The 13,718-nt window shown below is 37.1% G+C and overlaps 1 protein-coding gene across 1 annotated transcript; it reads left to right on the top strand.

The window, feature by feature from the left end:
• The first annotated feature begins 6,365 nt into the window (after positions 1-6,365).
• On the top strand, positions 6,366-7,622 carry LOC139432076 (uncharacterized). Its single transcript, XM_071200414.1, has one exon. The coding sequence runs from the start codon at positions 6,366-6,368 to the stop codon at positions 7,620-7,622; it is 1,257 nt and encodes a 418-aa protein (XP_071056515.1).
• Positions 7,623-13,718: the final 6,096 nt, after the last annotated feature.

The raw sequence follows: 13,718 nt of genomic DNA, 5'->3' as shown, positions 1-13,718 counted from the left end.
TCCCCAACCGTTCATAAAATTTTGCTGCATGGACCTGACATTATTCAAAATGCTTTGTTGCCCATAGGACAATTGTCAGAAGAGGCAGCGGAATGCAGAAACAAACATTTTCGCAATTACAGGGAGAGATTTGCGCGGAAATGTTCAAGAGAAAAATGTAACGAAGACGTTTTAAATAGATTACTTTTGACGTCAGATCCGCTGCTCTCTTCGATAAGACCAAAGGGAAAAAGACTTTCTAAACCTCTGCAAAAAGAAACAATTGAAATGTTGCTTCCTGAAGAATCAATTGACGAAGAAGAAGATTACGAAGAAGATGAAGATGAAAGCGAAAAAGAAGATGAGGAAGAATATGAATAAATATTGTTTTCCAGTGTATCTATTTTTTTAAGCAAGTATGCATATTATTGTTTGTGTGAATTGTCATTTCTACCCTAAGATAAAATAAAGTGGTTCCTAGGCTTAATCATCGTGTTTTTGGCAACACGGCGACTTTTAGCAAATTCGAGAGAATGTGATAATTGCCACATTACTATGTCGCTGACAAGGAGAGCGTGCATCAGCGATGGAAAGCAGTGGACCTGCAAGGAATGCAGAAAAAACGTGTCAATACGAGCCGGCTCATTCTTTCAGAATAGTAAGCTGAAATTGTCACAAATTTTGGACATTATATATGGATGGGCGAGGGAGCAGCCGCAGTATGAGGCGGCGCGTGACGAGAAATTGGGAGAAGGGTCCACCCACACCATAGCCCAGCAAACAGAGTCACGTCCCCCGACGTAATTTTCACGTTGGAATTTGGTCGATTTTCGACGAGTTTTTTGGAAACCAAATATCCAAATATATATATTTGCAACCTAAATGATAATTATATTATTGCATAACACATTCTATATATTATACCTTCTAAACAATACCTGCTATATAATATTATTTTAATATAATGTAATTCTACGTGACTAATAATGACTAACTTTTATTATTTTATTTATCATATAACATATATAATATATTATTTATATATAAATATATATATATATATATATATATATATATATATATATGTATGTCGTATTAACAAAAAATCATTTTTAAATCATTAATTTTTATTTAATTATTCGCTGCGTGCTTATTTATTATTATTAATTATTATTAAATAAATCATTAATAATAATAATAATATAATAATAATGCCTTTATTAATATTAACCCTTGCAATTAGTGTACAAGTATAAAAAAAAACAATATACAAAAACGTTATAATAATAAGAAATACAGTGCCTCACAAAAGTATTCGGAAAGTCTTGTTTTCACCCAAAAAATGCAAAATACGGTGTTTATTAGTAGTAGATAAAAGCCGATTCTGGAACCTCCTCCCAGAACCCCAGGGCAAGGTCAAGGTCATGGTCACTCAACGTGACCTTGGCCTTGCCCTGGGGTTCTGGGAGGAGGTTCCAGAATCGGCTATTGCAAAGGGGGTCGTTGACCAGTAACCTTGACCTAAACAATGACCTTTACTTTGAGCTCACCTCAGGTCAAGATCACGTTTAGTGACCATGACCTTGATCAGTAACCTTCACCTGAACAATGACCTTTACTTTGATCTCAACGGAGACCTTGAAGTCAACCTTAATTGTGACCATGACATTGACCGTGTACGTGACCTGAAATGAAGGTTACACGACGTGAATCCATTGAAAACCCCACTTCGGAGGAGGTATGCTTTAAATAGCAGATAGAAAATCGTGTTCAACAGTGTTGAAGTAAGAGTGTTGTGAACATAAAGAAATTGAGGAAGTTGTAGCTCCTATTTTAAGCAGTTTACATCGCTTAAATATAATGGCATCGAGAAATCCAATTAAAGTCATCGATATGCAAGGGTTTACTTTATCTTCGGGATTTCGAGTTAAAGAATTGGCTATCGGTGATGGTGAGTCGATTTCCCATTTCATATTTCAACCTGATATAAGTTATGAAAGACTCAATAAGCGAGAATGTCGACAAGTGGGTTGGGAGGAGAATAACTTACACCATTTGCATTACGAGAATGGATATGTGTCCTATAATCAACTGAAAGACATTCTGGAACAGCATACATGCGGAGTGGAGGTGGTGTTTGTAAAGGGATCTCAAAAAGAAAAGGTATTGAGAGACCTATTATCATCGGTAAAGCCAGTGATTATTAATTTACAAGATAATATATATTGCCCTTTGCTTTCGTTGAGTCAAAATTCTTGCGCATATCATTATAAATCGGAAAGCAGTTGTGCAATTGAAAATGTTAAATTAATTTTGAAATTTTTAAAAATAGATTTAAATTAGTGTTAAAATTTAAAATTTAAATAAATTAATTTTTATTGTACTGACTTTTTTTATTCAATTTAAATGTATCACATTCCTAATCCTAATATATAAAATGGAAAAGAAGAACAACCGAATTAAATTTCATTTAATTTATTGAACTCGTCTTTAATAAATGATAAACAATTGCATATCTTTTTAACGTATTATTTATGGTGTCAGTTCATGATGTCTTTTTGGTGTACTCAAGTCGAGTGATGGCTCTTCTCGGGTGCTCCCGGCGGAGTGGAGCATGACCGGGTTGGATTTACTTTGAGCTCACCTCAGGTCAAGATCACGTTGAGTGACCATGACATTGATCAGTAACCTTGACCTGAACAATGACCTTTACTTTGACCTCAACGGAGAACTTGAAGTCAACCTTAATTGTGACCGTGACGTCCCCACCTAAAATGATGTGCATAAATAGCAAGTGAGGTTCATAAAAGATTAGTTTCATTGAAATCATCCGACGTAGTGGTGACATAACAACGCAGAACAAGTCCATAAACACTTGTCTTACAGCAGAAGTATTAATGTTATATATACTTAGTGGGTTCCAGACAACAATATACAAAAGCACCGAAGAGAAGTCTCGAGGTTCAACAGGCGGTGTCCAAAAAAGCGAGCATAAGTCCGAAGCTGATAAAACCCTCGTTGACACCCGTGGCATCTGAAGAGGTGTTAAAACAAGAAAAGTTTAATACAATTATAGAGTGTGGTAACAATATGCAAGCGGTCGCTGATGGAAAAGATTCGTTTGCAGACTTAAGCCCTTTTATTATGACGCAAAGTGTTAACGGTAATAATGAAGTAGTTTCGAGAATAGATAACATGGAGAGCTTCTTAACCAACATGTCGGACAGTACAGTAAGAGCAAGTAGAGGTCCTCTATTTTCGGAAACAGTGTATGCACTAAATAAGAGCCGCACGAAATGTGTGGCAATAGGATTAAGTGCCGACTTACATTTTGAACCAGTGGTAAGGTTAATGGGAAAAGGTCAATGTTTAACATTAACGGAAAACGATTGGCACAACATTATTATGTATAAGTCAACAATCACAAACAGTTTTGCTAATCAGTCTCCGTCGCAGATAGTGTTGCGTGGTGTCAGTATATCGTGCGATTGGATGGAAAACGTTTGCAAGATTTTAAAGTTGGAGAGGGGTGGAGAATATGTATATATTGCATATGAATCGTTGCATGAGCTTTGGAACGTAGCAGATTTAGTAGCAACTCGACTGAAATTATTGAGAACTGTGAATTACAAAGCATATTATGATAGTGTTATAAACGCGTTAGCTGCAATGGATGGAGATGTGAAACGTAATATGTTAACGATGCTCAATGAATCGTGTTCTGAACAAATATGTATAAGTAAGGAAGTGATGTTGTACAATTTCGATAAAATCTTGTTGGATGTAGATTTGTTTAAATTATTTCACAATCAATAAAGACATGGGTAAGGTGCGAATTGATGAGAGTAAAAATGAGATGCATAGAATGTATGCATGGACTTATGCGTATAGACAATCACGAAAGTGTAATTGGGAGGAAATGTATTTAGATCGTCTTAGATTTAAGAATAGAATAAGTTATGTAAATGATATGTTACACCTGTACTTAAGCAGTGAATTTAGAAATAAGATTTTTCATGAAAGATTTAAATATGTAATGACTTAAAATAAATAACTATTTTTTTTCAAATGTGACCGTATTATTAACCATCCAATATTCACCGAATAATGTGCGAAAGCTATTAAATATAATGGTATGAATGTTAGGACAGTGAAACAGTATGCATCGATCAAGCAAACGGTCTGGTCGAGGTATTGTGAATACATTAATCAATAAGCTTCCGATAGAACTACATTTGCCAGGTTATAATTATTGCGGTCCGGGAACCAAATTGGTAAAGAGATTAGTTCGTGGAGATCAGGGAGTGAATAAATTAGACGACGCCTGTAAAAAGCATGATATTGCCTACGCAGCGACATCGAATTTAGCTGAGAGACACATAGCCGATAAAGAGTTGTATAAGACAGCGAAAGAGCGGTTGAGAAGTAAAGACGCAAGCTTAGGAGAGCGACTATCGTCGGCGTTAGTGTCAACGATAATGAAAGGAAAAACAATAATGGGTATGGGAATGCAAATTCGTGCCCTAAGACGTAGAGGGACAACTCGTCAGAAGTTGAAACGTGGCGGTAAGTTGTCGTTTACGCAGGCAATGAACTTAGTGCGGCGAGCGATTGCACAGACCAACAGTACGAATACAAAGGGAGATGAACAAGTGGGTTACAATCTGTTGAAACCTTATCAAGGTAGAATACTTAAACCGCGCGGAAAAATAATCAAGATTCCCAAGACGGGAGGTTTTTTACCCTTAATACTTGCAGCTTTGGGTGCTCTCGGTTCTTTAGGCGGAGGTGCAGCAGCTATTGCAAAAACCGTAAACGAAGCAAAAATAGCACGGGAGCAGTTACAAGAAGCCGAACGTCACAATCGGGCTATGGAACCAAAAGCGATCGGCAGCGGTTTGTATATTAAACCATATAAGCAAGGTTGCGGACTAGTCATGAAAACGGTATCACGAAAATCAAAGCGACTAAAACGCACCAAGAGGGCGAACAAAATTGGTACAGGAATGTTTATTAATCCATATAAAAAGGGTTGTGGTTATAAAACTGTAGCAAAAAACTAATAAAAATACCCCAACATTCTTTAACGGATGTAGAGTTAAGGCGATATGCACGAGCGCTTGATCTATTAAACTTTCGTGGGGTGTACATGAGAAACAATTTACCGAAGAAAATCCGAAAACGAGAGAGTGGGATAATAAATCTTGATAATCGTACGGGTCCCGGTACTCACTGGACAGCTTACAACAAGGATGGTGTAAATGTTAACTACTTTGACAGTTATGGAGATTTACGACCACCGATTGAAGTGGAGAAGTATTTTATATCGGATGGGGGGAGAAATATTGTGAGGTATAATTATCGACGATATCAAAAAGAAGATTGTGGACAATTGTGTTTGCATTTCTTAGATAGTTTAAATACCAAGGAAGTATCCGTGTAAGATTAGTCTTGAGAACAACAATGGAACAAGATACAATACATACAAGTTATACATTTACGCTCACCGGAAGGGGATCGGAGTTGTCTTGCAACTTTAACCCACCGATTTATTTGAATGAACTCGGTACATACGAGTTAGCTCTTTTAAATTTCGAAACGTTCAATACGTTACCTAATATCGATTCAACAAACAATATTTTACAATATGAAGAGCATATGGGAAATTTTACACAGAATATTGAAATACCGCTAGGAACATACGATATTAACGAATACGTTAAAAAAACATTAACAGCGAGGAATATTCTCAGCGTGACTACACCGGGTACACAGATACGCATAAGAGGTAATAATAATACGCAACGTGCTGAGATAAAAACAAACCGGCGAATAAATTTTGCTAGCGATAATTCAATCGGTTCCTTACTTGGTTTTAACCCTAAAGTTATACCTAAAAACACGATAACAGAATCGGATCATATCGTGAATATAAATAAAACGAATGCATTACAAATTTATTGTAATTTGAGCTCCGGATCGTATACGAATGGACAACCCATGCACGTGTTGTACCATTTCTTCCTGAACGTACCGGCTGGTTTTAAAATAATAGAAGCTCCGCAACAACCGATTTACTTACCTGTTACAACGAACGTGATTAGTACCTTAATAGTACGCATACTTGATCAGGACGGTCAGTTGGTAAACTTCAGAGACGAAGAAGTGACCGTGAGAGTACACTTGAAATCGGTGTTAGTAGTAGGGTATTTAATATGGGTATAGTGTACGACGTTCGAAGAAAAGCACACGAAAGTCTGGGTGATAGAGTAATGTATAAAACGGTACGAAAGGATGTAAAACCTAACAGTAAGCGAAAATCAACTACCCAGTTAACACGCGTCAATCGTCAGTATTTAAGCAAGTTAGGTTTTCAACTACTATAAATGGAGTCCTTAAACGTCACGGAGAAAATAAAAGTAGATAACTCGATTGTAAGTTACGAATATCATTCCCATCAACCGTTTGGTTCTACTAGCTTCGGTAACAATGATGAAATTCGTATAGGCATACCCGAAATAGACAATTACACATTGCCTCATGAAAGTTTTTTGTATGTGGAAGGGAGCGTACGTAAACTGGATGCGAGTGGTAAAGCAACAAAAGATGCTAGTGCAACTGCAAAATTGGTAAATAATCCTGTAGCGTTTATGTTCAGTGATATTCGCTATCTTATAAATGGTGTTCAAATAGATGGAGTGAGAAACGTGGGGTTAACATCATGTATGAAAGGATACTTTTCGTATACCCCTCACGATATAATAAAGTTGGCGAACGCAGGTTGGAACATGGGCGAGGATCTGCTAGGTCAAGTGGTCCCAACATCCCCTGTAACGAGTGCAATAATGGATAAAAATGGAAATTTTGGATTGAGTGTACCGCTAAAGACATTAATAGGGTTTGCTGAAGATTTTAAAACAATTGTGATGAATGTGAGACAAGAGCTAGTGTTAATTCGTAATAATGATGATAATGATGTGCTTGTGAATACGGTACAAGAACCGTTACAGTTAAAAATCGATAAAGTTGTGTGGAGAATGCCCCATCTAGCCGTAGGCTTACGAGAACAATTAGCTCTAACAAAAATAGCAGGACGAAATATTGATCTGCAAATACCTTTTCGCAGTTGGGAAGTACATGAATATCCTTCTTTCCCTCAAACAACAAAGCAGTCATGGGCTGTGAAAACAGCTCCGCAGTTGGAAACACCTAGATTTATAATAATTGGGTTTCAAACAAAGAAGAAAGGAAAACAGTTGGCGAACATGGCAACCTTTGATAATGTCACCAATTTGACGGTATTCCTAAACGGTGAACGCTACCCATACGATAATCTGAACGTGGACTTTGATAGTAATCGTGTCGCAGTGTTATATGACATGTATACACGCTTTCAAAAGTCCTACTATGGGAAGGAAGGAGAACCATTACTCACTCCGAAACAATTTATTGAAAATTATCCACTGATTGGAATTGATTGTACATATCAAGCAGAAGCGCTACACAAAAGTGGGGTAGAAATACGGATAGAATTTACGACAAAAAATCCGATTCCTGATGGTACCACAGCATACTGTTTAGTTTTACATGATAAGGCGTTTCAATATTCTCCACTAACAAAAATCTTCAAACAAATGACTTGAGTATGGGGAAAGAAGGGTTGGTAGTGTGTAGATGGATCGGATCCTGAGCCGCATCGCACCCGTAGCTCATCATCCGAAATGTGAGACTTCTATATTCAGCGTAAACAAAAAAAGTCGTAGAGTATAAGTTGTGCGACAGATTTCTACGGCTACATAGTATGGATAATCGTGTTGATGTACGGAAGCAAGATGTATTCAAATAAAACTCAATACATAATTCTCGATATACAAGGTTTCATGGTCAACGAAGATCAGTTCGTACCTAAAGAATTAGCATCATGTGATAGTAACAAATGCATTACCCACCACATATTTCAACCGAGTAGCAGTATAGCTTCATTACCATCTAAATATAGGAATACTGCAAACTGGTTAATGATACATCATCATTGCATCGACTGGAAAGTTGGTTTTATCCATCCAATGGAATTCGACGCCATAGTCAAATATCTGTGTCGGAATGTCAAGAAAGTGTATGTTAAAGGACCTGAAAAAATTAAATTTTTAAGACATATTATTTCCGCGCCGATAATTGCGTTGGAAGGTAGTATCTATAAACTTGAGATGGGTATACCGAGCTGTGCTTTTCACTCGCGACGAAGAAGTATGTGCGCTCTTTCCAATGTACGCCACTTACAAGAAGTTGTCGAAGAGTGGGTGCAAAACAAGGATGCAAAAGACAGTCGGTGACTATAAAGCAGAGACAAGTCGTAATGGGGGATAGTTAAGAGCTGGTTGCGATGGAACAAGTGTTCACTGTGTTTGGGTGTTGGCCACTTACATCTGCCAAGAAAGTGTACAGCGTTATGAAAAAATATGAACGAGACGCCTCATTTGCGAACATTCCAGCTCGTGATTTAAAATATTTACCAACACAGTATTATTTTGATAAAGTACCATCTATGGAATTACGAAGAATTTGGACCCAACTACCGTTCGCCTACCAGCAATCGAAAATGTTACAAATGAAGTTACCGTGTCTTGAACATTATAATAATGATTGTGCGGAAACTCATTTCGATGGACCACCACCACCTAAAATGCATTATATTAAATGTACGTTAGAAAAGAAATAAATGTTATTTTTTTATCCATATTGATGAGTTTTATTTAAAGAAACCTCTTCCCCTCCCGCCTATCCCCTCTTGCGGCTATTATGAATACTCAGATGTCGGACGATTTCTACCACCGTCAAAGGTGAAAGAATATTCAATTATTATTTTTGATGATATTGCTCCTACAGAGCAACAGATTATCAAGGAATATTTTTCATACGGTCGTCATAGAAACGTTGATACTTTTTTACTCGCTCAAAGTTATAGCGCCATTTCCAAGCAGCTTTTACGTGACAATTGCAACCTTTTAGTTTTATTTAAACAAGATCTCACTAACTTGAAACATATTTACAACGATCATTTGCTAGGGGACATTACGTGGGATGATTTTGTCAGAATTTGTCGAACTTGTTGGGATACACCGCACGGTATATTAGTTATTGATTTAGATTGCGATAAAAATAACGGGCGCTATCGGAAAGGTTTCGATGAGTACATTATACTGTAAAACCATTGACTTTACGACTGCATGCTCAGTCTCTGTGCGATCATTACACTATCACGTTGAACTATGAATCGTAATGTTGCACAACAGTTAATAGCTGCGCGAGAAGATGTTAAACATAAAATACGCACTTTGAAAGGAGATATAAAACAGAAGCAGTCCATTGCCGAAGCTCAACTCGCTCCACTGAAAGAAGCTCTGAAAGATATTTCCAAAAAATTACAAACTGTCAATTTATTAGCGCTCGACAATAAATTCGGGATAAAACGTGATTTATTTACCCCGAAAAAGGAGCAGTCACCAGATATCTCAGCCTTACTGGCTGACTTGCAGAAACCTTCTAAAGGACTTAAACTGGAAACTCCTAGAGTGAAACCTAAACGTAGAGTTACGTCAACACCCATTAAACCGGGAGCTAGCATGGATGTTTCACCGGAACTCGCACGGAGTCCGCAATTTCTCAGCGACGAAGAGGTGTTCGAGGGTCGAGATACTACACCTGAGTTTTCTGTTCGTGAGTCAGACACATCTTTAGATGTCTACGAGCGGGACGCTAGGGAGCAGTTGGCGCGCATGAAAGAGAATATGGAGGGAATGATGGAACAGACAGTTATTCGAGAAGCTTTAGGACAGCTGGACCCCTTACCACGTACCTATGTTACGGGTTTAACAGTAGATGTAAATAACGAGTTCGATCAAACTTACGGTGTTCGTGCACTTACCGATGGATTGTATATCGCAAATCAACCAATAACGTTTGACGGGAAAAACATTTTGGTGGGTGAATTTACGTATACAGGAACACCGGGGTTATACGAGTTGTTATTCAAAAATAAACCGGGTAAATTTACTTTACCAGATGCGAGAAATTACAAAGATATCTTACAACGTTCGAATGTACATAAAAGAGATTATGACGCTTCAAAAAGTATCATAACTGATGATGAAAATGAAAAGTTTGTGAACATAATCAAACCAATTTCCTTGGGTCAAAGACCAAATGTGTACTGGGCTCGATATTGGCCAAAACCTAAAACTGGATCAGGTCACTTAAATAAGTTGTTAGTACCTGCTGCAATTAAAGAGTACGAATACTGGGACGACGTGAACGAATTAGTTGATCGGTTGCGTTTACTACTTGCTTCCGAAGCAGCAGGTCATACTGCTCATCATAACGAAATTATATCCCTCATAGAGGAATTACGGGAAGCGCAAGTCATTCGTTAAGAGTATATAAACTTTTTTCTGTTTCTGTGACGCTTCAGAAGCCAATATGCCTTTAAACCGTTTTGGTGAACATGGTTCTACATCTATCGATAAATTTGGTAAGCATGTTCACCACCATGTTATACAGAACCACATAGCAAGATCCGAAGTTCTACAACCTTCATCAACATTTATTTTAACTTTACGTGGTGATGGAGATGTTGATCCAAAAACAAAACTTTATAAAATCACAAACAAAAGTGGAATTACGGATTACATCAATTCTTTCTACGAAGGTATGATAAAAGATGTTGTAAAGTCCGCTCATGTTCAGTTACTTGTTAACGATATCGTTATTAAGTCGCTCCAGGGAGTCCAACTCAAACGCGGAGATACCATTAAGTGTAAAAATAATGCACCGATAGGAGGACTACCTTTTCTTGTAGAGTTGTTGATTGAAGGGGTTGTAGAGTAATGGTTAGTGTTAACGAGATCTCGCTTAATCTCGTTAACGAACTACCTGCACCTGCGAGACGACATTATCGGCTACGCCGCGTTCTGCTTCACGGACTATTGGATCTTTATCAAGCTGATTTGGTTGAAATGATCCCATATGCGTCGGTCAATTAAGGTTACAAGTATATACTGACTGTTATCAACGCTTTTTCAAAATACGCATGGGCCTTACCACTCAAAACCAAAACTGGGAAAGAGGTTACTCAAGCTATGAAGGACATTTTGCATAGTAAAAAGAATATTACCCCGAGCAACTTACAAACCGATAATGGGAAAGAGTTTTACAATAGCGATTTTCAAAAATTAATGGAACAACTTAACATTAATCATTACAGCACCTATTCTACTTTAAAAAGCTCGATTATCGAACGGTTTAATAGAACCCTAAAAAATAAAATGTGGAAAGAATTTAGTATGCAAGGAAATTATCGCTGGTTAGACTTACTACCCAAATTACTAAAATCTTACAACAACACAATACATCGCACCATTCACATGAAACCTTCAGCTGTTAATCGACGAAATGAATCTGCTCTGTTAAATACTGTATACAATTCCATTAAAGTTGTCGACCCCAACCACCGTAAATTTAATGTGGGGGAACACGTGCGAATTAGCAAGTACAGACACGCTTTTGCTAAAGGTTACCAACCAACTTGGTCCAATGAAATTTTCACCATAGCGACAGTTCAAAATACTAATCCCAGGACTTACCTTATTAAAGATGGTAGAGGAGAACCCATTCTTGGAGCATTTTACGACGAAGAATTACAACGTGTGAAACACCCGGATGTATTTTTAATTGAAAAAGTTCTTCGTCGAAAAGGAAATAAAGTCCGAGTGAAATGGTTGGGAATGGATAGCTCTCATAATTCTTGCATTGCAAAAAAGGATGTATTATAATTTTTACACTAAGAAAATAAAAAACTTTTTTTAATTTCGTTGATTTTATTTCAAGTAACCTTTTTAACAACCTACTTTCTACTTTATATACAAGTTTTGTGATACAAGCATTTTTTTTTTTTTACAAATTAACTGATCGCAATTTAACTAGCCATACATGTTTACGTTTAACAACTCCAATAAGTTGTCCAAAAGATCTTCCCTGCGTAGATCTTCAATAAGATAGTTTCCCCAAGCCAACGTATGACATCCATCCTCCATCACGTAACGTTTATCGTCATGTGCAAAGAGCGCCACTTTATTCTTTAGTTCTGTATACATCGTGTGATAGGAGGAGCGAAAGACATACATCTTTTTTCGCACAGAACCTCCATCTTCGATAATCCGTTTATATTCTGAAACACTTAAGTTTTTATCGATAACATACTTTTTCACACCCTTGGCACGCTTGACAACTCCTTCCAAAGTGTTAATACAATAAGCTTTAGCTCCTGTACCATAAAACGATGTTAATATCGTATTTGGGTACTCATCTTTCATTTTTCCAACTATCGGCGGCCCTGGAGGAATATTATGTCTGTTGTTTAACTTGTAATTAGAGGTATCGAACATCTCTATATTTTCTTTGATATCCTGGTATACATTCTCAGTAAATATTTCGAGAATTAACGAATCCGTATCTGTATATAACAATAATACGTTTTCACCATATTTCTCTTTTAAAAAATTATAAAAAAAGTTATAAATGACCGCTTTCGACAATTCCAGTACGCTAAACCCTACATACAGAGGTTTGTTATATTTGACCTCCACCTTCTGCATTTCAATGGCTGCCAAATTATGGCAGAAAATTTTCGATGACTTGAAAGTCGGCTTTGCGATAAGAGCTTCTGCACCGGGTCTCTTGTAACGATTCTCCCAATGTGACACTAATCGTATATCGACTCTATTTTCAACATTTTCCATCGTTTTCCCATACACGATATTATTCATTTGTTTATAATGATTTTTCCCAAATTCATTCGTAGCATTCATTCGTTTCTCAGAGTTAAAATCGATATATGGTTTCATCCACGGCGATTGTTGAAATTGCAATACACGGTGTATTTTGGTTAGCTTAAGACCTTTTTTCACACATTCACGTAGGTTTACATAGTGAATTATGTATTTCGATTTATTTTGTAAGTTCGCAATCAACTTAGGATGCTTCGATCCGGGAGCGATTATGTTTTCGGGGCAAAACGGTAGATCATCATGCTGGTTGTGTAACCTTTCGGGATACTCCAAATCCACTTCAAACACATAACCAAGGTGTTCATCATCTAAACACTCCACATCTATATCTGCTATTTCTTGGTTCGACAACCATCGAAAACCGCCTGTTGGTAATTTACAACTCATTGCATACCCATACAAATTGGTAGCGTCCAAGTATAGAATATATGATGATGGTTTTTCCGGGTTAAAATCGTCAAGGAACTTGTTGTTTGCTATTGCAGATCGTTTTACACACATACAGAGACCGCCTCTAATTCCTTTCTTAAAAAAGTGTAACATGTCAATGTCTGATAACAATTCTAATTTTACACCTGTCATTTTTAACAGAGCATCCCACCCAAACCCGGGCGCAGTATAATAATGGCAAGGATCCAGATTGTAATTCTCCAAAGATATTGTCCTGAAATTTTCAAAGACATCAGTCAACATTAACACATCTGACGTCAAATACAGGTCACTGTATTCTCCCAACGTTGTACACTTAAATTTATTCCATACAGTCTGTGCTCTAGAGTATTGTTCCTTTGAAATATTACTTGAACTCCATATGTCGTAAAACTGTGTATGATCAGGCAATTTACTATACTCCAACTTTTCAAACGAATCTACGAACGAATATGGAAATACACCTTT

This window comes from Onthophagus taurus, chromosome 11 (assembly GCF_036711975.1).
Source record: "Onthophagus taurus isolate NC chromosome 11, IU_Otau_3.0, whole genome shotgun sequence".
In the NCBI taxonomy this organism is placed as follows: domain Eukaryota; kingdom Metazoa; phylum Arthropoda; class Insecta; order Coleoptera; family Scarabaeidae; genus Onthophagus; species Onthophagus taurus.
The sequence above is the reverse complement of the archived record's forward strand: the minus strand, read 5'-3'. Positions and strand labels throughout refer to the sequence as shown.